The 21888-nt window shown below is 33.2% G+C and overlaps 2 protein-coding genes across 2 annotated transcripts in view; one reads left to right on the top strand and one right to left on the bottom strand.

The window, feature by feature from the left end:
• bt (projectin protein bent) overlaps positions 1 to 7168 on the bottom strand; it is a 97610-nt gene extending 90442 nt beyond the window's left edge. Inside the window, exons 1-5 of the mRNA XM_085202319.1 lie at positions 6956 to 7168; positions 4239 to 4478; positions 2320 to 2459; positions 741 to 762; positions 454 to 616 (exon numbers count right to left, since the gene is read on the bottom strand). Coding sequence (XP_085058445.1) covers positions 454 to 616; positions 741 to 762; positions 2320 to 2459; positions 4239 to 4411 — 498 coding nt within the window. The 5' untranslated portion in view covers positions 4412 to 4478; positions 6956 to 7168. The remainder of the gene's footprint in view (positions 1 to 453; positions 617 to 740; positions 763 to 2319; positions 2460 to 4238; positions 4479 to 6955) is intronic.
• A 13067-nt stretch (positions 7169 to 20235) lies between these two features.
• Positions 20236 to 21428, top strand: LOC146529633 (uncharacterized). Its single transcript, XM_085202185.1, has one exon. It carries the CDS (start codon positions 20679 to 20681, stop codon positions 21387 to 21389), a length of 711 nt encoding a protein of 236 aa, XP_085058311.1. The 5' UTR covers positions 20236 to 20678; the 3' UTR covers positions 21390 to 21428.
• The last annotated feature ends 460 nt before the right edge of the window (positions 21429 to 21888 follow it).

Genomic DNA, 21888 nt, shown 5'->3' on the forward strand with positions numbered 1-21888 from the left:
CTAGCACAGCAAGAGGGTATGTTTGTATGAGTTTGAGTTCGATTAGTTATTAATTATTTTCATCTCTACGTTCTGGTAATAAATTTTCGACTGGCACATTCGGAACTCCATAATCGAATAACAGAAGAGAACAGAATCATTTGGCTGTTTCTAGCTCCCTTTGTTATTCTTTATATTGTCAGCTTCAAGCTCTATCTTGCTCACAGCAGGATCGGTAGAAGGAACTTTGTGTTTCTCACGAATTTTTCGAGGCGTTTCGTGTTGAGTGGCAGAAATCAACGCCAGGCGCCGCCTTGTTGTCAGAGCGAAGAAATGAAAATATTGATAAATAGTAGTTCAATCCCTCTAGTTTGGATCGAACCCGCAACCGTCGCGTTACAGTCACACTCTTTCGCCACGACGCGACGGTCTCAATATATTTTATTTTTTATATAATATTTTTTATTAAAATACCTTATGTCTCGGACTATGTTTGACTTCCATAGTATTGTGGAACCAGGCGACGCTGGGCACCGGCTCAGCCTCGATACGGCACTCGAATATTAGTCGCTTGCCATCGTCCTCTTGACGAATGGCTGGTTTTCGCGCGAAAGTTGGCGCTTTACCGTCTACTTGCCTAATAGAAAAACAATTAAATAAAAGAAGCATTTTATTATAACAATTATAACTATTTGTAGAACTTTAGTAAGAAAATATAATAGTAGAAATTACCAAGTAAAAATTGTGAAAAAAAAACTTACTTTTGTTTTTCTTCGTCCGCGGCTGAAAAATAAAACGATTTATTAATAATTTTTATATAGATCATGATTGATACATTTCTTATTTAGTAAATCTAAATTAAACGTAATTCTTCTATTGAAACGAATTCACTACCGTCACGCCTACACACGCTTCTGCCACTGCGTCACGACGGCCTTTAATGTTAATATTAGACGTTAAAGTTTTAAATCTAACGGGTTGAGCAAGATTGATTTAGTGGGAAGCGCTCTTAAACACATCAAATTCGTAAAATACTGTTCTAACAGTTCCTGTGGTTGAAAGTTTACTTTGAATAACATCAAGCAGACGTAAACATTGGAATCCCAATAGAGGTGATCTCAGAATAAATCCAGGTGTGAGATATTTCCAGCTGCTTTAAATGCAATTGATTAATATTCGGCACAAAGATTTACTGTAATGTATGGCATTGGCTCGTTTTTAATGGTCTATACCTCTGTGTTATTACTTATTACTGATCGAGAGTTCCTGGAATCCTTGAACACGTCTATAGAATTATTATTGCATTTTTTTATTAAAGAAGCTTATAGAAGAAAGTTAAAGGACTATATTAATAATTTTATATAGAATTGCTATATTGTTATAGTTTTAAATAAACGATATCTTGTAACTATCGTGTTATGTTCATTTTAGAATAGTTAAAAGTTAAGAAGCGAGCTTAAATGATTATATTAATCATGTTTAGTATCCGAAAGCAAGTCGAAACCACTACCACTGTTTGTACAATATGAATTCTGATACTTTGGAATTTATTTTTTTTTGAAAATAATCTACGGAAATGTAATATCACAGAAATTAGTACAACACCTTTTATATTTTCTTGTTTTACAGCACATATTTTTTTCATAAGACAATTTTAAATACAAAACCAATAGTTATTAATAGTCATATTGTTTATTCTCATGTTTTTCTTGTACATGATTGTCGTCACATTCACTCATGTCCCGTATATTTGGCTCGGAGATCAGAGATCGGTTAGAAGGAGTCAATCGTTAAATTTTTGTTGACATTTATTTTTATATAGGTATGACTAAGTGATATTTTTGTGTAACGAAATGTAGTGTTGAATTACGAATTTTGTTTTGTCGAAAAACTTATTAAAAAATTACATAAAATACTTTTTATATGAAACTCTATAGATTTGTTAGCTTAGTTAGTTTGCCAGAAAGAAGAAGGAAAGTAAAATAGCAAAACTCTAGCAGGAATAGAGCCCACAACTATATTATTATTAGACATTGATGAGGTCATTTCTAGCTATAGTTCAGTTTACTGTACTGTGTTAAAATTCCATGTTTCACGAATAATTAACTTATTATTTTGAAAAAAAAAAACAATAACTTAATTATTTACTATTCATTAATAAAAATAAAAATATCATAGCATAGGAATTTTGTGACATTATCATCACCACAAAAATTAATTTTGCATGAACTATTAACTATAATATTCCAAAGATATGGAACGGACGACCTCCGATTTAAAAATGAATGAAATTTAAACATGTTACTACATTCTACGGGTGTAAAATAAAGAGACACTCACGGCTGAAGTTAAGATTGATGGAGGCGGCCACCTCGCCCATCTTATTCTTAGCCTTCACTTTGTACAGCCCCGCGTCGGTCTCGATCACGTCGTCCAGCTCCAGCACCACCAGAAACTTATTGTTGGCGATGCTCTGGATCCTTGGTAAGAAATAAGGTAATTTAAATATTCACATTTTATTTTTGTTTTAGCTTCAGCTATCCCTGGCTGGCAGAGGTTCGTGTTAAGACACCCACGACAAACTTTTGAGGCATTGCGTGTTGAGTAAAGAAACTCAACACCACGCATTGTATGGTTGTTAACCATACTGGATACTTAAACGGGATACTTTTTTAAATTATTTTGACTTTATTTTAATAATAATTAAAGCTTAAGTTGCACTTAGTAATATTAATAACAATTAGTAGTAGATATTTATTTCATAATTGATTAAAAAATAATAATAATAGCTATATTTGTAGCGTTAAGTACTTCATATTATTATTCAAAAAAGTAATTTTTTGTCTTTAGAAAGTATTGTAAATTTAAAAGTAATTACAACAAAAAAGTGCTATGTGTAATAATTTTTGTTTTCCCAACTAGCTATATTTCTACAACGTAGATCGTAGAAACGTATTTAAACCTAATATTTATATATTACGTATAGATACTAATATAAAATCAATACAATGTATTTTATAGTACTGTATTGTCCTTTTTTATTAACAGACGGTGGAACGTGCCAATTGTGTCAGCTTCCGATTATCTTGGCTTCGTCAAAAGGAACATTAAGATTAAATCGTCAATCGGTCAGGCGACCGTGTCGTTGGCCCCATCATTGCTATGCAAATTAATTGTCCAATTACCCCTTGACAAAATAAAACGCTACTGCAACATATGGGTACTTAAATGTTTTAAGTCAGCTATCACAGATATATGGCGACAAGTATTCTACGTATATTTTCTGAAAGCTCATTTAATTACAACTTTATGAGAGTAAACAACAATTATAGATATATAAAACAACACATTTGTTGTTAGTCCCCTTTTAAATTTATTGTACAGGTGAAAATTTATCTTAGCTGATGTTGATAGCGTCTTATATTTAGTTAAGAATGTCTTCACGTACATGTATTCCAAGAAAGTGTATTAATAAGTATTTGTGTTATTGTAAACTTTATATTGACTGGTTTTCAGGTGGCCTAACCGGAGTCAATTTGTATTTCCTAGATTGCAGGATGAGGGGCTCAAAACAACGCCTGGGATTGGAGATCCAAGCGTACGTTTAAAGCTGTACATTAACGCTAACACAGCTGTCCGAGAAACTAAACAAACTCGAAATTATTCTACTACCGTCTTTGAAGTAAATTCTAGAAATAAATAAATGCAATCTGCAAATATTAAGATCAATTCAGTGCACGTATTATTTAACTGAACCCCATAACCATCGTGATTATTAAGTTTAACTTTTAAAATTTTAGTTAAAATGTATATTAAATATAATGGGCAATAAACAACAACCCTCTAATACCCTCTATTTTGTCAAGGGGTAATTCAACAATTAATTTGCATAGCAATGATGGGGCCAATGACACGATCGCCTGACCAATTGACCCCACTTGGCGCTCCGTTCTCTCTGACTACCCCGCTAGGGATATACCGTGAAGCTAATTTAAGTCTGAAATAGACCTACATTATAGCTTGAGGGTGTACTCGTTAAATCATCTTTCGAGAACATACATTTTTTTTTTTGTTTTTTAATGAACTATAAGAAGGAGAATTCGTTACTTTTTATATAAAAAAAAATAGTTGACAAATTTCAAAATAAATAAAAACAATATCATAACGTAGATTATACCGCTGATTTAATTTGATAGAAGCTACGTCGACTTTCAATTTTATTAAAAAAATTTAAGCATTATTGAGAAAGTTAAACTTACTTAAACTGTGTCCTATTATCTTCTTTGAGCAGTTCATCGCTGCGGTACCAGCTGATCTCGGGCTTGGGAGATGCCAGCAGTTGGCACTCAAAGACCAGCTTGTTGCCATCATCCTCTTGACGCAACTGCGGCTTCTGCGTGAAGCTCGGGGCAAAATCGTCAGTCACCCCCATAGTGCTATGTGTTTGTCATCACTGTTTGAAAATTGTTTCTGTGCCCACTTGAAACGGACCTGAGGACCTGATGGACAAAAATATGTATGAATGGATATTCTGTACAACACTTACGAGTTTCAAACCTTATTATAATTTAACTTTAGTATATTTTTATTTCTAAATGTGTGAAACCATAATATTAAATAATATATGAATATTATTCAATATTATTATTCAAGTCTACGTAAAGTTGTTATATAAAACTTAAAAAAGGGGTTAATTTCCAATCTAAAATCATTAGTAATATCATTAATTAAGAATCTACAAGCATTTAAAACGAATAAATAAGAACATACATGCAAATTTTTCAGAACTTATTAGACTAAGACAGGTTATGTGTATATTTTAATAAATTATTTTTACATATTATTTCAAAAAATTATGCATTTTTAATTAAATTACTACAAAATATTATTAATTAATTATAAAAATAAAAACTATATTGTTGAAAGATTATATTGTTGAAAAGAAATAATACTTGAAAAACACTAAAAAACACGCTTTTGCACGCAAATATATATTTTTTAATTTGAACTTAGAATAATATAAAAAGCGGGGGTTGCTATTTAACTGACCTATTGACATTATGCACCCCACGCTTTTTTTACACTCAGTTCAAATTAAAAAAATATATATTTTTATGTTTTTTCACAAAACCGTGTTTTTTAGATTTTTTAATATTATTTACTATAAGTTGTAAATTCAAATAAATAAGTTGTGATCTACAATCCGGGCGTTAGTACCAAAACCTCGGTGGGTGATACCGACATGCACTTGAGCGGTTTTTTTATATTATTGCGGTCTTTCTTAACAAATTTCGGTTCGATTTCTATTGGGACGAATGAAATTATTTACACTTTTTATTCGTATTATTTGTCTAATTTTGTTTTATATTTTTAGCTTCTGCGTGTGAGTAGAGAGAAACTAGCATTAAGACATTCGTTTCCTGTCGCCTGCTCATTGTTTTGAGATATTGAGTTTTTATTATAAAATTATTCCCTTGTTTCCCTATTCTTCCAAATTTATAGCTAAGCTTAGATATACATACATTTTATATATAGGTAAAGCAAAAAGTCCTGAAAAAAAGTAAAGTCGTAATAATATAATTATTTAAAAAAGAATATTTTTTGCTCTAAATAATTATTTATAAATAATTTATACATCTACACTTTTTATTTTAAATTAATATTCATTTTCTTAGTCCTTGATCTAAGGTCATCAATATTTTCTTCTTTACTACTTCTTTGGAATTTGATTGAGTTTAGTAAAACTGTCACTTAATCTTTTTTAATGGATTTAAGTTTCGAGGACGTTGTGGCACAATAGTTTTTTGTTATTTATTGTAATCTAAAATAAATATTGTCACAATTAATATCTTTATTTTATTTCGTAGATTTTGTTTTACATTTTTCCATAAAGTAAATTAAGCGAAACTGGGCACTGGATTACGTCATACGAGGGTGAGAGAATTAAATTAATAAATTCTCCTAGTGAGTTTTGAATCCCCGAGCATCATGTTTACAATTGTGTTTCAGATGACCTCAGCTATCCTACTGCGTTAAAAAGGATCTAATTTTTAAATGACTTATTTTATCAGCTATACCAATAAAATAAATTGATATGTTCAAAAAGTAAGTATATATAAGTGTAAAGGTATATATACAGTGTATTAAGAAAATATTCGTCTTTACAAAAGGACATGTTGTAAAAGAACGAACATTAGATAAATATATTCTAGAACTAGTTAGTTTACCTTGAAATGTTTAAAATTTATAAGTTTTACTTTACAATTATTTTATAGTTTCACACCTCTCCCGCATACAACGCAATGAGCAAAGAAAGAAAAGAGCAAAGAGTTATATCTTAATATACCGAGGTAATGATAATCTTTTAAATACAATTGTATCTTCAAATGTAGACTGAATTCCAAACCATCCGTATTCGTACATGTACAGTCGGACAATTTTCTATTGTGCCATGACGGTGTAAATCGACTACTAGATTATCTTTTCAATACAACGGCTAAGCATGATATTATCAGTATCATCATATTACACGTAGTGGTCTCGAATGATCAGCAATACATCATCGCTAGTATCCAATAGATATTTGGCAGAAAGCTCTCAAATGACTCATGTGTCCAGCGGTCAGCGCCATCTGCCGGCAAGGTGAAGTGACGTGTGGGTGTAGAAGTTAGCAGTTTTCAGGAGTATAAGAAACGTCCCATCTATTTCTGTAATCGCTGAAGGCCTCGTGATCTTTTCATATTCTTAACTTCCGACGTTACCTAATAATCGTGTTGGTTTTATTTTGTTTCATTGGTTTTTACTTTATAATTTTTTTTATTGCCATCTTTTAAATATATTTTTTTATTTAAATATTTAAATTATATTAATATATTTATGAATAATTAAATATTTGACATTAATAATAATTAATCCAGTCTATCGTTCCAGTTAATTATAAAAAAAATAAAAAATACAAATAAATTACTAGACATACCGTTGAGAATAGATAAAGAAATCCAAGTCACAAAATCAATTCACCATAAATGCACAATCACACTTAGTAAGTCAAAAAAATTGAACAAAAGTAAAACTTTGGGTAAAGCGCAAATGTTTCAAGTAAATACGAAGTATATAGGGATGTCGCCGGCGGCGGGACGCGTCGGGTCGTTTTCGAAATCGTAACTAAACTATGAAATTTTGGCGTTTGGCCGAGGCGGTGTGGGAATGCGCGTGGGACGGTGCAGCCGGTTGGATAACCTACAGTGACGTATCAGTGCAGAGGTGTTTTCCGAAGAATAGAAAATGATCTAATTATCCCGGGGGATGTGGGAAACAAGATGATTGATCACTGACTTCTATCTTTCGTCGATGATGGAAAGTGATATTATTGTCGAAGGGATGTGGGAAAGTTAATTTAAATATCGTAAGATTGAAAATAGATTTTTTTTTTCAGCTTCACGCTGTATCCCGCATATAGTGGATTTTAGTGTTGAGACGCTCTGTTCCTCGTTTTCAGCTACTCAAGGTACTGGATATTGAGGGGCGGTTGAAAGTTAAATTTCCCCTCTAGGAAATGAAATATTCAATATTTTCATTTAAGAAACTGGCACCAGAATTCGATGTAAAGTGTGGAACGGAAATGTATTAAAGGGAACCTGGAAAGTTCCCGTGAAGTTCGCGTGAAGCGAAAAACAGTATGATAAAAATTAATACAAAACGTGAAATGATGGTAAGCAAATATATGTCAAATATTCCTTAAAGGTCCATATTAGGTATACAACTCATATTCATATTATATTTAATAAATAGGTATGTGTCATTCAGGAAGACAGAAAAAATGGAGAGAAAATAATAATGAAGAAACTCAAAATAATTTTAAATTACTTTGCAAAGTTGGTACAATGTTAAAATGTTTTAACCCTGAGTCAGCTATAAATCTCCGCACTCGTCACTGAAGCAAACAAGTAGTGTATTATTGGCGCTCGTTTATCTTACACTTTTCATTCTGTTCATTAAATTGTGTTGGCAGGTGGACGGTCAGGTGACCGATAAATTTTCAGGTAAATTTTAATACATTTCTTCATGGTTGAGTCAAAATATTGTAAAATAAACGTTTTATTATAAAAGTAGTGGAAAATATATTTAACATTGTTTTTTCGTTTATCTGTTTTGAAAAATGAGTAAAATTATTTATATTTATTGAAACGTATGCATTCTTCTGAAATAATAAAAAAAACCGGCTTAACGCTGTATCCGGCACACAGGAGGGTAGGCAGAGAGAACCTACTCCGTTCCCCACTTTCCGCCGAATTCTAGAGGCATTGCGTGTTGAGTGGATGAACTCAACGCCGAAGACAAGGCAAACGGGCGTAGGGGTCACCAATGAAGTGATCATCGTCACCCACTACCCTTTGTAACACCATAGGAGCTAAAGGTGCTTTCCCAGCCTTTGCGGAGGAGATAGACGCAGTTTTTGAAGGTAGCCATGTCGTATCATAAGTGATGGGAACTATGCATCACCATCAGATTCAATTACTACTCACTAATATATACAATGAGAGAATACAGGAAATTTAATTCAAACAACAGTTGACACGACAAACAAACAGAAGCCCACGCGAGTACGAGACATAGCCTCCTGTTTAATAAACATTTCTTAATAAAATCAAGATAAATTTAGACATCGATAAATTTCATACGAGTAAAACATATATTTACAATGTGAATAATTGAAAAAAGATAAGGAAAGTATAAATTTATTGGACAAAATATAGATACGTATAATTTTAAAATTAAAAAGTCTATATGGTACAAATAATTATTATAATTACGATAGTAGCACAGTCAAGTCGGCATAGCTCCGGTTATGGGTTATAAATAAGACTATTTACAATCAATAGGTGCCTTGTCTTGATGACAATAACGCTATACAGACATATAGAAAGCTTCAGAATCAAATTTAAAATAACACAGATTCAAACCCGGTCAACTAGATCAGACCCTAACTTCGCTTATAATAGACCGAGTCAAATTGATATGTTTGGAATAAGCTTAGTAATTCAGTTATGAGATCAGTTTTGAAATGCTAACCTAAACACGAATGTTGAAATGTATACACAAACACAAGAACAGCCTAACAGACGTGATAATTGACATATGGAAATCTAGTGAGATGATCTAGATATCTCTGCTTATACCTAGGTTAGACACTTGTATTTTAATGAAAACAGTGTCTACACTCTAAATCCAGAATCATAACTTGCATACTCTCTCCTCCAACTAAATCACTACATCGTCATTTATTTATAATTAGTAGTTTAGTTTTTATTCAGCTCTTCGCTTTATCGTTCATATAGCAGTTTAGGCATAGAGAACCTGGTGTCAAAACACTCCGTTTTCCGCTTTCTGCCCGAATATATTTTTACTTTCGTTTCAATTTTCAAAGAAAAATCTTCACTCACTAATAAATTATGTTAAAAATGTAATTCCTGGTAAACAAATGATCCATTAAGAATCTCGTGATTTGGCCACAACACTGCGTGGTGATTTATTGTATTCAAATTAGTCTGTAGAATCAGAATTTAGATATGCTAAATGAAGCACGTACGCCGAAAATGTTTTTGAATGTGACAAATGTTCAAAACGTTTAGAAAGATTTTTAATATTAAGTCGTAAGTCGTACTTTGATACTAAAACTACAAACCTTTTGTAGTTTTATGCTGTGTCCAATAAGTAGTAAGCAAGGCAGAGATAACCTTAGTATTAAGTGTCCATGTTGAGTGGCGGCACTCAACGCAGTGCAAAGCAAGGCTTTGTCCTGTTTTCACGGTGAGGAAGTTTCCCTCAAGAGATCAAACCCACAACTGACGTGTTTAGATACATATATTCTGAAGAAGTTGTAAATTTTCCACGTATATATCTGATTATACAGTAGCTGTATAAGAAGTACTTAATGTTATAATTGTCACCAAAAAATAAATTAAAATGACTGTACGTCAGCTTTTCATTCGTACGTGATTGAAGTATTGACATAACGTTAAGGGTATAACACTCAACAGTCAAATTATTCACGAGCCCACGCGTGCGCTTGCACGTATTGTGCCCAAGAATTTCAGTTTGAAATGCATTATATTTCTAAATGTGTTGACTTGACTCACCAATGACGTTTCTTGTTTGGTCTGATAACAAACTAAAAATATTTGTCTTAAATATCTTCATTGCATCATGGTGATTGAAATTTAAATTTACCAACTTATTTATACTGGATATTTACTTCCTACGCTTATGTAGAGCTCGTGGTGCAGTTGATGTGGATATGATTGAAACCGATAATGGGTTCTAATCCCACTAGGGAAGTATGATCAGAGATCTGGTAAGGTAACGGTGAAATTCGATATTTAATAACTTGACATCCTACTTTCAGGTGACTAAATGTAAGTCAGGAAATACAATTATCTAACATTTTCCATTATCTAGCTAGCACCTGGGTAATTTGTGTCAAAACACTCCGTTCTCCCCTTTTCGCCTATATTTGAAACTTCTTCGTCAACGGCAAGTTTTGCCTTACTAGAGCGATGATATGATATGATTCCCAAAAAGGGAATCGTACCCACAACCATTGCGTTTACAGTCAAATACTTTCCAATAGTACTACGACGGCTTAGATAGGTTTCTTAGATTTAAATTTGAATATTATCGAGCGGAGTGTAACGGCGTCCAAGGCCATATTTTATGTTTTCCAGGCTTCCAGCCCGGATCTCCTGTATAAATGTAAATATCAATCCGAGTGGTTATATATAACCCACACTTCTAATGAAGCCACGATAGCGTCCGGTCTTTAATTACTATTCCATGTAATCCTAACGAGTGGAGCCATGATTTATTTAGTGGCTGTAAAATTAAAAAAGTTGAATATGAAGCAAATATTTTGAATTTTGAGGTTCTAAAAAGTTAGATACTTTAGTATCTAAAGTCCAAAAAATGCTACAGCCAGAAAATCATATTTTCCATTCTCACCTCCGTCCCTATTGATTTCCAATATTTTTTTTAAAAAAACGGAATGACTAGATTTTCTCATATTAATAAGGCAGCGCGTAATTATTATGTCTTGCTCTTGACTTACAAACCAAGTATTATGTACGAAACACGCGTATGATTCACTATCATAAGCCAGACACCTGCTCTTTGAAGTCGTAACCAAAGGATGTTATCGTCTCCCATTCATTTTTGTAATCATCGTACATTTAGGAAGCACTTACATAAGAAATGCCAGTCGTGGCCCACAGTAAATGGGACAGGTTGACTCCGAAATTCGGCAGTAAGTAGTGAGCGGAAGCATCTTGATGGGAATGGTGTGTCTTAACACTAGGTTCCCAGGTTACCTCTACCCTACTATGTTTGTAAAGCTAAAATAAAACATCTGTATATCATAGATGTCTATGCCAAAGTGTATCCAAGTATTGCCTTTAATTGATACTTGATAATCGTGCACATGACGGCTATATTACTGCAGACCAGTGCCAATAATGCGAATCGTAGTTCTAGCCTTAACCTCAGTCATTAAATTTTCATTTTATGATAACTGCTTCAAAGAATCCCAGTCGCCTTTTCAATGACATGTTCTTGCTTTACAGTATCCTCTTGTGGGTTATAAATCTACTATATTATTTTTTTTAAATGTACTACTTTTAAATTGAAACTCTCTACATTAAAATTAAAATATTTTTTATATACTTTTAAAATTAATACCATTCTTCAGGTATGACAATTAATTACTTTTTCTTTGCACTTGATATTGATTAATCTTTAATTTATCCATCCAAGGATGTACAAAATTTCTTGCGTCCTAAACATTATACGTATTTTTTTTCTTTTGTACGCTGTATTCTGCTCACAGTGGGCAGGCGGAGGGAACCAAGTGTGAAGCATTTTTCACCCAATTCTGGAGGACTGGAGGAGGGCTATAGTGTGTTGAGTAGCAGAATTCAACGCTGCACTTTTTTACTCGACACCAGAGTGAAGAAAATTCTAGGTGGAAGCGAACCCATAACCTGTTGCCTTTATACCCACACACTTGTGCCACAGTGCAAGAGCACTGTGGCCCCTAATAATTAACATAAAAATTGCAAATAATTAACAAACTCAGAGACTCGGTCCTCCAAAAGTGATAATATAAAGCTTTGTGAAAAGTGCGAGTGCAGCTTTTATTAATAAGCTTTCATAATTAGACCTCACATTTCGAAATCTGACGGTTTGGCAGGTGGCCATCCAGAGAGGGACAGCGATAGCTCATCGCATGAGTGGAAACAGGACAGGTGATAATCTTGTGTGAAAAATATTTATGCTAAGGCCTTCTGTTGCTACGAATTCGACTATGAATAGGTTGGTTATTTCTGAAACTTGTTTGAAGGTTAACTGTTTCGTTTTGCGGAGAATTTTCTCTTTAACTGAAGCTAGCTTTCCTGGTGGTTGTGAAATCACTTTTATTGTTTTTAGAGGCATTTATGAGTGTTCAAAGATGAAAACATACACAATAAGTTGCTAGAAACTCTTGTATTTTGATTGTTCAGATTGGAAGTATCTCTAGCAGTCCAGTACTGCTGGTTGGCTGATTGCTTTTTTTATGACTTCGTAGTGTCAATCATTTCTATGAAAGTAATCTCAAAATTGTAAAGAGTATAGAATATTTTTTCTTATTCTCATAAGTATAAAGTTAGAAGGATAAAAAATCAATTAATAGAATTCTTATTATAACAAGATGGTTGTGGGTTCGACTCCCACTCTGGCAAAACTAAACGTTGCTACTCTATGTTCATTGTTTCGTATTCAGACAAAAAGCGAAAAACATATATATTACTATTATATTCTTCATAATACAATTCTTTGTTTTAAAAAGTTTTTATATCTATTTATACAACTAAGTGACTCATACATACGTTATACCTAACAATGACTAATAGAAGTTCTAGAATGGCACGACGTGACATGGCATGACGGAGAGTGGAGAACAGTGAGAACATGTAATTCTATGGAAAAAAATATCAATACCACTTTTGGTTAAAACGTATGACAACTTAGAATTACGGGAAGGGTCAACGGGAAGTACAATTTATATAAATTGAGAAATTTAAGTTTTTAAATATCTTTCATCTTTATCCAAATTTCATAACTGTAGGTTTTGCCAAATTTCATACAAAAAGACACAAAATCGATGCATGCACTCGTATCGTATTGTATCGGTTTTCCAAGAGAACGTAGACCTGAATATTATTTTCAGGTTTCTCCACGCAGTCTCATGATAATACACTTCTTCGACTTTACAGACGGACAGACAGACCTATTGAGATACGGAACCCGAAAAATTCGATGTCTACTGATGTATATTTATAAATCTATACAAACATGTTTCATTTATTTAAATGACAGTGTCATACAATTTGTTTGATACAATCTTTAAGATCTTATCATTTAGAGAAACGTTACTTCTTACACTAGAAATGTACGAGTATATACTACATTTAAGTTTCAACTTCTCACAGAGAAACTGAAACGTACAGTAGTAATTAATTCTATAATTAAACGTGAAAACGTTTGACAAATGGCACCATTAATATTTATTGTCTTCTAAACAAGTGAGGCTCAACGATATTATCTAATGGGTGGTTATGAGGCTTGGCACTAAAAATAAAGGACAAAAACTATGTAATGTTTTAGTATTGCCTACGTCAACTCTGCTCGAGAGTAATGCCTAGAATAAATTTAATAAAAATTAACAATATTTTATTCTGTTTTCAATATTTAATACAAACCATTTAGGTTTGTAGGCATCTTGTTTTATGGAAATTATTTAAATAATAATAAAAAAACATTATACAACCTACATTTGGATCCTAGATGTCTATATTGACATCCAAACTGGATTGGCGAAAGGGAAATGTAAACCTGGTGGAACAGAATTATATTGATAAACAATTCAAGAAGAAAAATTAAAGGGATTTCTCTTTACATTGAATAATTCTCTTGAAAGGCAGCCACTTAGTGCTTGCATTTCTTCAGGGACAGAGTACCCTCTTCCCTACCCAACCGGTGTCGCTGTAAAAGCCAATAGGACTAACAGCATTAACCTGATGTTCGAGAAAAGAAAAAAAATTGAATAATTTTAGTAAATATTATTGTTGTTAAATTTTAGCATATCTATAAGTTATCTTTTAAATAGTTGGCTTTAGTTCAATGTATTGAAAGTTTTACTATCAATATTGCTTGAGTTGTGACTTCACAGATGGGTTGCATATGTCACTGACAGTATTAGCATTCATATTGCATTGACGTTGCTTTTCATATGAATTGCTTTGATGAACAATTTAACGACATTTTGTAAATACATTTAAAAACATGTTTTTTGGTGATGCAAGAAGTTACCAGACGCTTCAATTTTGGTGGGACGTCCCGGTTTTTTGCCCAAAAATTTAATGTTTCCATCGGGACAGGCATATCATAGTACTGCGAAGAATCTTATTCTATTGATATAAGTTTTTAATAAGATACCAACAGTTTCATAGTATTACAAATAAGAATATTCATAAGTTATGTAATTTATGTATGGACTACATAAATAAATACTATATTAATATCTAAGGACTAAGCTTATATAGTAAACCAAAATAATATAATTTAATTATAGTGACGTTTTTCGAAAAGGTTTTTTATATTAATATGTATGTATCATCGAACACATATAATTATATTATATATGTATATAGTGACCATGATTTGTTATGAGCATCTAAGGCCCATCTCGTAAATTGAACAATAAGAAAATTACCATTAAAATAGCAGAAATATAGTCAAATTCAATGCCAGAAATATCATTAAATGTTACGAGTGTTTACTAATTTACTTCTAACTGTAAAGTGCCCACAGTTTTATCGTTCATTTGACACATAATAGTAAAGAACCTTGGTGCTAAATATTTCTGTACCTACATACTCGTAGTAGTACTCGTAGTACCCACAGGCCAAGGCTTTAGTCGCGTGGACTTTATGATTTTTGCCATACTTACGATATCGTAACTTTATATTTTGTTTTAGCTTTGTTTTTATGGCCAGTTAGGCTAAAGGAACCTAGTAGTCTTCATGTTCCCTCTGAACATGAAACCGTTACTGGTTGAGTGGCGGTGCCTAACTCCGCATTTTTCTTATCAAGTAAAAGTAATGAACAAAAATCGAATTCACAACCATTACGTATGCATTTAAACGATGTTCCACTACGTTATAATAGTCACTATCTTTTTAAAGCCTTATAATGTAATCATCCAAATTAATAGTTCGACGTCTTTACATGTTCAAAATTGAACAATTACTAATTATTGTCTGTCAATAGACGCGATTATTCACTCGAGTTTATGGATTAGATGCATGCATTAGATGCAGACGCATTGCATTGCAGGGATGTTGATAGAATATCGATCAACGCGGGATCGTTGAAGTGATACATATACGACCTATTTCTTAGTTGTTATAAATAATTTATATATTTTCGAAGGCTATTACAGATTATCTTAATTAGAAAAAAATATTACTGCAATTACTTAGTTTAGACTTTATTCAAATATATTTCAATTATAATTAGAAAAATGTTTTTAGCGAGATAGCCAGAGAGAACAGAGTTCCAAATGCTACAGTCCATATATATCTCCATTACCTTGTCCACTATCATCATCCTCTTCTTACATGCCCTTTCGAAAGGACTATTGATAAATTGTTCTCAAAAGTCCATCGAGGTCCCCTCGCCTATGTTACGACTCACTCTTGCTTCATATTTTCCCCCCCATTCTTTTATTACTCAATTTCTGGATATCCACCTGAAAACATTCTTCTCCATTCTCACTGCGGCATCCTCAGTAGTTCTCCTCGCTAGTCCTATCATTATGTGTATCTCCTACGACTCGCTGTAGGTACTGTGCTATGCTGACATTTCGTCGTATTATCAATACAGCTAAGGTACCGTTAACTCTGTTATCAGCAGCAATACGCCATACATTACATCCATTTCGTATCTTATGGCTCTACTAAGCATAATTGCCAGATATATCACTTTATTGAATTCTTTTTTGATTCAATATCTTGAATATTTATCTGTATAGAGAATTTCAAATAAAAAATCGACCCCAACTTTTTTGAAAAAAGCATCACACTTTTTGGCGGAACTAAACGTCGCGCTTACTTGAACAGTGAAAATTAAAATAACTTGAATATAACCATTCCCCAGAATGCTGACCAGAATGGAATTCTAGAGCAAAACCATCGCGCTTAGTCAGACGTTGTCACCTTATGCTACGACGGCCTGAAACTTCGGCCGTACTTCTATCGCTAAAGAAAAGTCTTCCAACTTTCTTTTACATTCAAAACTATATTATAGATTCAATTACTATGTTGAAATCCTATAAAAAGGGGTACAGATGACTTGTCAAACAGAAAGACTGACATAGACAATAAGAATTAATCGTTTGTTTGTTTTATCCTGGGTTCAAGTCTAAACCAGGTTATAAAAGAGTACAATTTTTATTATGAAAAACATTATAAATAACTAGTCGCTTTTAACTAGGAACCTGGTGTTAGGACATTACGTTCTTAAAAAGACTTTCTCTACTTTCATTCTCTACTTTCTGTTGAATTCTGGAGATACTTTGCCTCGTTACTACAGCGAAAGAATGAAAATATTAAATATTTTATTTCCTCGAATGCGAATCAGATCTTGCGCCTGGGCCAGTTTTTTAAGATAATAGACAATAATCCATTAAAGAGTATAGTAATAATTATTCAGATGATCTTATTAAATAGTCTTACTACATACACGTGATTGAGTCACATGCTTATGTCCACACATATATTATTTATATACATTTTTATCAGCTTCCTGCAAATAGCAGGGTCGGTCAAAGGAACTTGGGAACCTGATGTAAGGACACTCCGTTCTCATTAAGACACTTCCGTTCCCCACTTACCGCTGAATTCTAGAGAGCAATGCTTTCAGAATTCGGCAGAAAGTGACGGAACTCTACCCCGATTTATGTATATATTAATTATAATATATTTTATTAGTAGCTGAAAAGAGGTTTTTTACAAAACGTAAACGAACCAAAACCAAAGCATTGAAATAAATGCTTTACAAAAATATAACCATCATTTAGTAAATTTAATAATACGAATATATCAACATCCGCCGGTTGCTGAATTTGTTGAGTAAGATTAATATCTACATTAGCCGCAGTTAGAGCTATTTTAAGACAAATCGCGCAACTCCTCGGCGTCTGTGCTCTGCAAACTGTCTCGGGGAAATTAATAATTAATACATTTACATGCAAAGCACATTAGATCTCGTGTTTCGCTGAAAACCACATCGTAATCAGTGCGTATGTCTGAGATTAGAGAAGCAGCCGACGTCGGCGGTGACTCTCGCAGTGTGGCCGAAATATCTCTCGGCGTCGTAGTTCAAAAATAGTCTGCGCCGACCGACGCCGGGCTGCATACAAAAGTGGTGTGCGGGGCGACCAACATATCGCCTTATCAAATTTCCCTGCCCACGCCCACCGCCCACGCGCCTCTACCCCCGCGGGTGGCGGGTGGCGGGCGGCGGGCGGCGGGCGGCGCTCATGCATTAGTATGTTAGCACATTCCAACATATCCACTTAACCACCTCACTTCGAAGCATTAATCGATTAATAAGCGCACATCCGAACTTACACTTGTCACTGCGCGGACACCGCTACCGCTACGAACACTATCGCGAGGCCGGGACGGTACGCGCTCGGCGCCAGCCGCTACCAAACTGCTTTCCACGGAGCCAACGCGCGGCAAGACGCTCCAAAAATACTCTTCATTGTGTGTACATTCACTTATAATACCTAGGCCTTAGTATAAATCTCGTCGATCTTTATAAATAGTACAGGTTCGATACAGCAGAGTTATAAAGCAGTAGATGCAGTCGACGCTATTAACCCAAATGATTTAACCTGGATACAATTGACAAATGCGCACGCGCAGACGTATCATGAGATTGGAGCTATCTAGATTGGCTGCGAAATTGTATTTACTAGAACTGATAATATCATTTAAATATGTCATTTTCTTGTAAAAAGTTATTTTCTAATCGCTATATGCGTCATTTACTCGTACTAAAGTATTTTACAAGTTGAGTTACATTTGATTTTGAAGCTGATACAAATGTATTGTCGATACAAAGCTAAGTATGATCATTATACTCTTTCTGTTTGAAATTAATATATTTCTAAACTATACATTACTGAAAATATATATCAATAAATTAGTAATTGTTAATAATGATTCTTAGCCAAAGCTTCTTAGTACTAAACAGTTCCCTGAATTAAAACAATCTCTGCCCAAATTCTTGATATTGCCTAATTCTATTTCTGAATTTTTATTACTTGGCTCCTATTTTCGTCTAACTTTATAGTGAAATTACGTTAGCAGTTTGCCAAAATTCGCACTTTTCGTATTCTTATGTTTCGCCTGAGGTATACATAATGAATGAATGAATATAGACATGGATTTTTTTATATATTTTTATTTCACTTTTCAAATTTTAAGTGAGTAAGGAGTTGATTCATCATAGAGTTAGAATAGTGGCATTCACTCTATCTTTCTATATTTTTTTACTTTCAGAAGAAAACAATTAGATGTTAGCTGATCATGTATCAACAAAGAAAAGGAAAAATGCCTTAAATGATTTTAGCAAAAAGCTTTCCTCTTGTAAATATGACGTGTAGATATTAAAACTCGACTTAACGTCACGCTTTCCCTCGTTACCAGAACCAAGAAAGTAAAATATTTAATATTTAATTTTCCCAAGTGGAAATCGAACCCATAACCGACGCGTTTACAGTCACACCGTTGTACCACCAGGCCACAACGTTCTAAGACTGATATTGATAAATAAACAGTATACAAATATAAGCAAAGAATGTTCAATAACAAAGAAAATTTAAATTCACAGAGCTAGCATTAATTTTTATGTCTATTTGTCTTTTATGTCACTCAATCATGTAGAGTTAAATGTAGAACGACATTAGCTTAGAGTTTCGTGATATTCTTTCCAGTTTATTACAAAATTACTAAGCAATAGTAATTTTGTATGTTCGTTTGTTCATTAATTTTGAAGCTATTGTACCCGAAAGAGTTTAATTTACTTGCGATGGTTCTAGGTTCGATTTCCACAAAACAAACCGTTTTTGTGGTAGTGTTTTTTTATGGAAAAGACGAGGCAAACGAGCGTACGGGTTAACTGACGGTAAGCGATTACCGCCGCCCACGACCCCGTGTAACACCAAATGACCTATAGGTGCGTTGCCTGCCTTTAAGGTGGACCAGACGCGCTTTTTGAAGTACCCATGTCGTATCGACCTGGAAACATTGCCGCAGGTAGGCCATTCCACAGTAAATATATATGAATATTGGAAAATGAAAAGGAAAGTGGATGGAACGCTTTTACTGTATTAACATATTCCAGACTTAAATGCAATTATCAAATTTATTCTTAAACATTAATTTATTATGTATAAAAAAATAAAAGATATTATATATAAAAAAACATTATACAAATAAATTAATTCATACGAAATTATAAGTAAACATGGATTTAATTAAAACGGTAAAAGCCGATTGCTATATAAAAAAAAATGTTCTTATTTTAGAAATATTTTGGCGCCAACCCAAAATCGTTGATTTAGAGAATAAAAAATTCGTTTAGTTCGTATTAGTGTACATTGGATCTCTTTGTAACCAGGCTTTCAATTCTGTCTTTCATTCCACTTTTCAGTTTCTGGATATTTTTGTTATACAGTAGATATTTGGATCATAGCAATTTTAGATTCTTCGGTCATCGACCTTTATAATTTTCATTTTTGATTTTAGAGAATCTGCTGTCTCACGATTTTTTTTATAGCAAGCACAAGCAATAAATAACATAATACTAAGGCGTAGAAGTAAAATACTAGAAAGACTCGTAAATACATTTTAAAAAGAGTAACCTTTTTATAAGCATTATTGATTCAAAATGAGAGTTAGAGATATATATATATATATATCCTTACATAATAAAATAAGTTATACAGTAATAGCACCTAATGTAACAATTTAAGTTTTATTTGCATATACATAATATGTCGTATACAAATAAAATTCCATACATTTGTTACAAAGTAATGGAAATCATTAGAGCTATTTTATATTAATTCTGCCTTCATATTAAATTATTTATACAACGTTATATGATACATGGCATTGATTAAATTCAAGCTTCATCGGATAAGAGCCGCTACAATTTGGATTTACGAATTACAACGAAAATATTTTGGCAAACATAACAGCAATTATATTAAGAATATATGGCCGCAAGTGCACCTTAATTATATTTATAAACGATATTGATTCGCTCACATACAAAATTTAGTCAGAAAATTTAAAATAGAACAGACTTATAGATCCACTTTGTTTGCCTTATAAATCTCGTAAGAATGCAATGAGTACATATTACAATGTCACATAAACAACATTTTTTAAAAGAGGATCAAAAAGATTCAACCTCGACATATATCTTAAAGAAGAATAAATCAAACGTCAAAGTCACTTTAGTTACATCAAAATTTGCAAAGTGATTGTGTAAACTAAAAAACAAACTAGGCAACATGTGAGGTGAAAAGTATGATAAGTGTAGGAGGTCTCCTCTTGGTGATGTTGAGAAGTGCGTTTATTGTTGCTTTCCTCAGCATCCCACAACGGGTAGCCAATCTTACTGGCATCAAGGCCTGGTCTAAGAAGTCTCTTTACAATAAGATCGACCTCTGCACTCAGTCCTGCTATAGCCAAATAATCCCAGGTCTTTACTTGAGCAATGAGAAAGCAGCCTGCGACAAACATGTACTCGAACATCTTAACATCACGCACGTCCTCACCATTGAGACGCGCAGATTGCCGAAATCAACTTTTAATGACAGCAACATTAGTACCCTCTACATTAGGGCCAACGACTCTCCTAGCACCAATCTCCTGCCCTACTTCCCTCTTGCCAATTCCTTCATCGAGGAGGGCTTGCAAAAAGGTAACGTGCTCGTCCACTGTCACTTCGGAGTTTCCAGATCCGCCACCCTCGTCATCGCATTTATCATGGAGAAATATAAATTGACATTTGAACAGGCATATAGTTTTGTTCGACAGAGGAGAAAGTTTATTAACCCTAACCCAGGTTTTGTTAAACAGTTGAAGCAGTATCACAAAATGAACTACGATGTGAGTGGATTCCAAAGGTTCGAAGCGTACATGAACGTCAATGCGAGGAAACATAAATATAAAATTGTCTCGGTGGCCGCTGTTATAGTCGGGGTTCTTATTCCTCTGGCTGTTCTAGCTTTATGACATTTGGGTCAGATGTAACTCAGTTATTAATTCTAAATAGAAATATAAAAAGGAAAAATTTAAGAAATGAAAAGAAAATTTACAATAGAAGATATTTAATATGACGTTAGTTTTATTTATCAACCCTAAATTAACAGTTAAATACTATAATATTTTTCCTTCGATAAAACTATTAATTATCTTAAGATTTTTGATTTTCGCTATTATAATACATTCTAATTATTTCTGAGTTTATTTCTGACAGTTGACACCAATATAAGCTACTATTAATGACTTCTTGATTTCCTCGCGTAGTGATTAGTCTCTGTGGTGGTGTGAATGTCTAGTATTTTATTCATGGATATGTTCTTCCGATTTTAGATATAATAAGATTGATAGGGATGCCCTAGGCACATAGGCATATGCTACTCTTTTATGAATTTTAGTTTTTTAATATTTATTTATTTTTTTATATATAAGATTTCAAATAAAACCTTAGCCTTGAAGCAATTTAAAATAA

Source organism: Heliconius melpomene, chromosome 18 (genome assembly GCF_056956725.1).
Source record: "Heliconius melpomene rosina isolate 202511_hmr_F chromosome 18, ASM5695672v1, whole genome shotgun sequence".
In the NCBI taxonomy this organism is placed as follows: Eukaryota; Metazoa; Arthropoda; class Insecta; order Lepidoptera; family Nymphalidae; genus Heliconius; species Heliconius melpomene.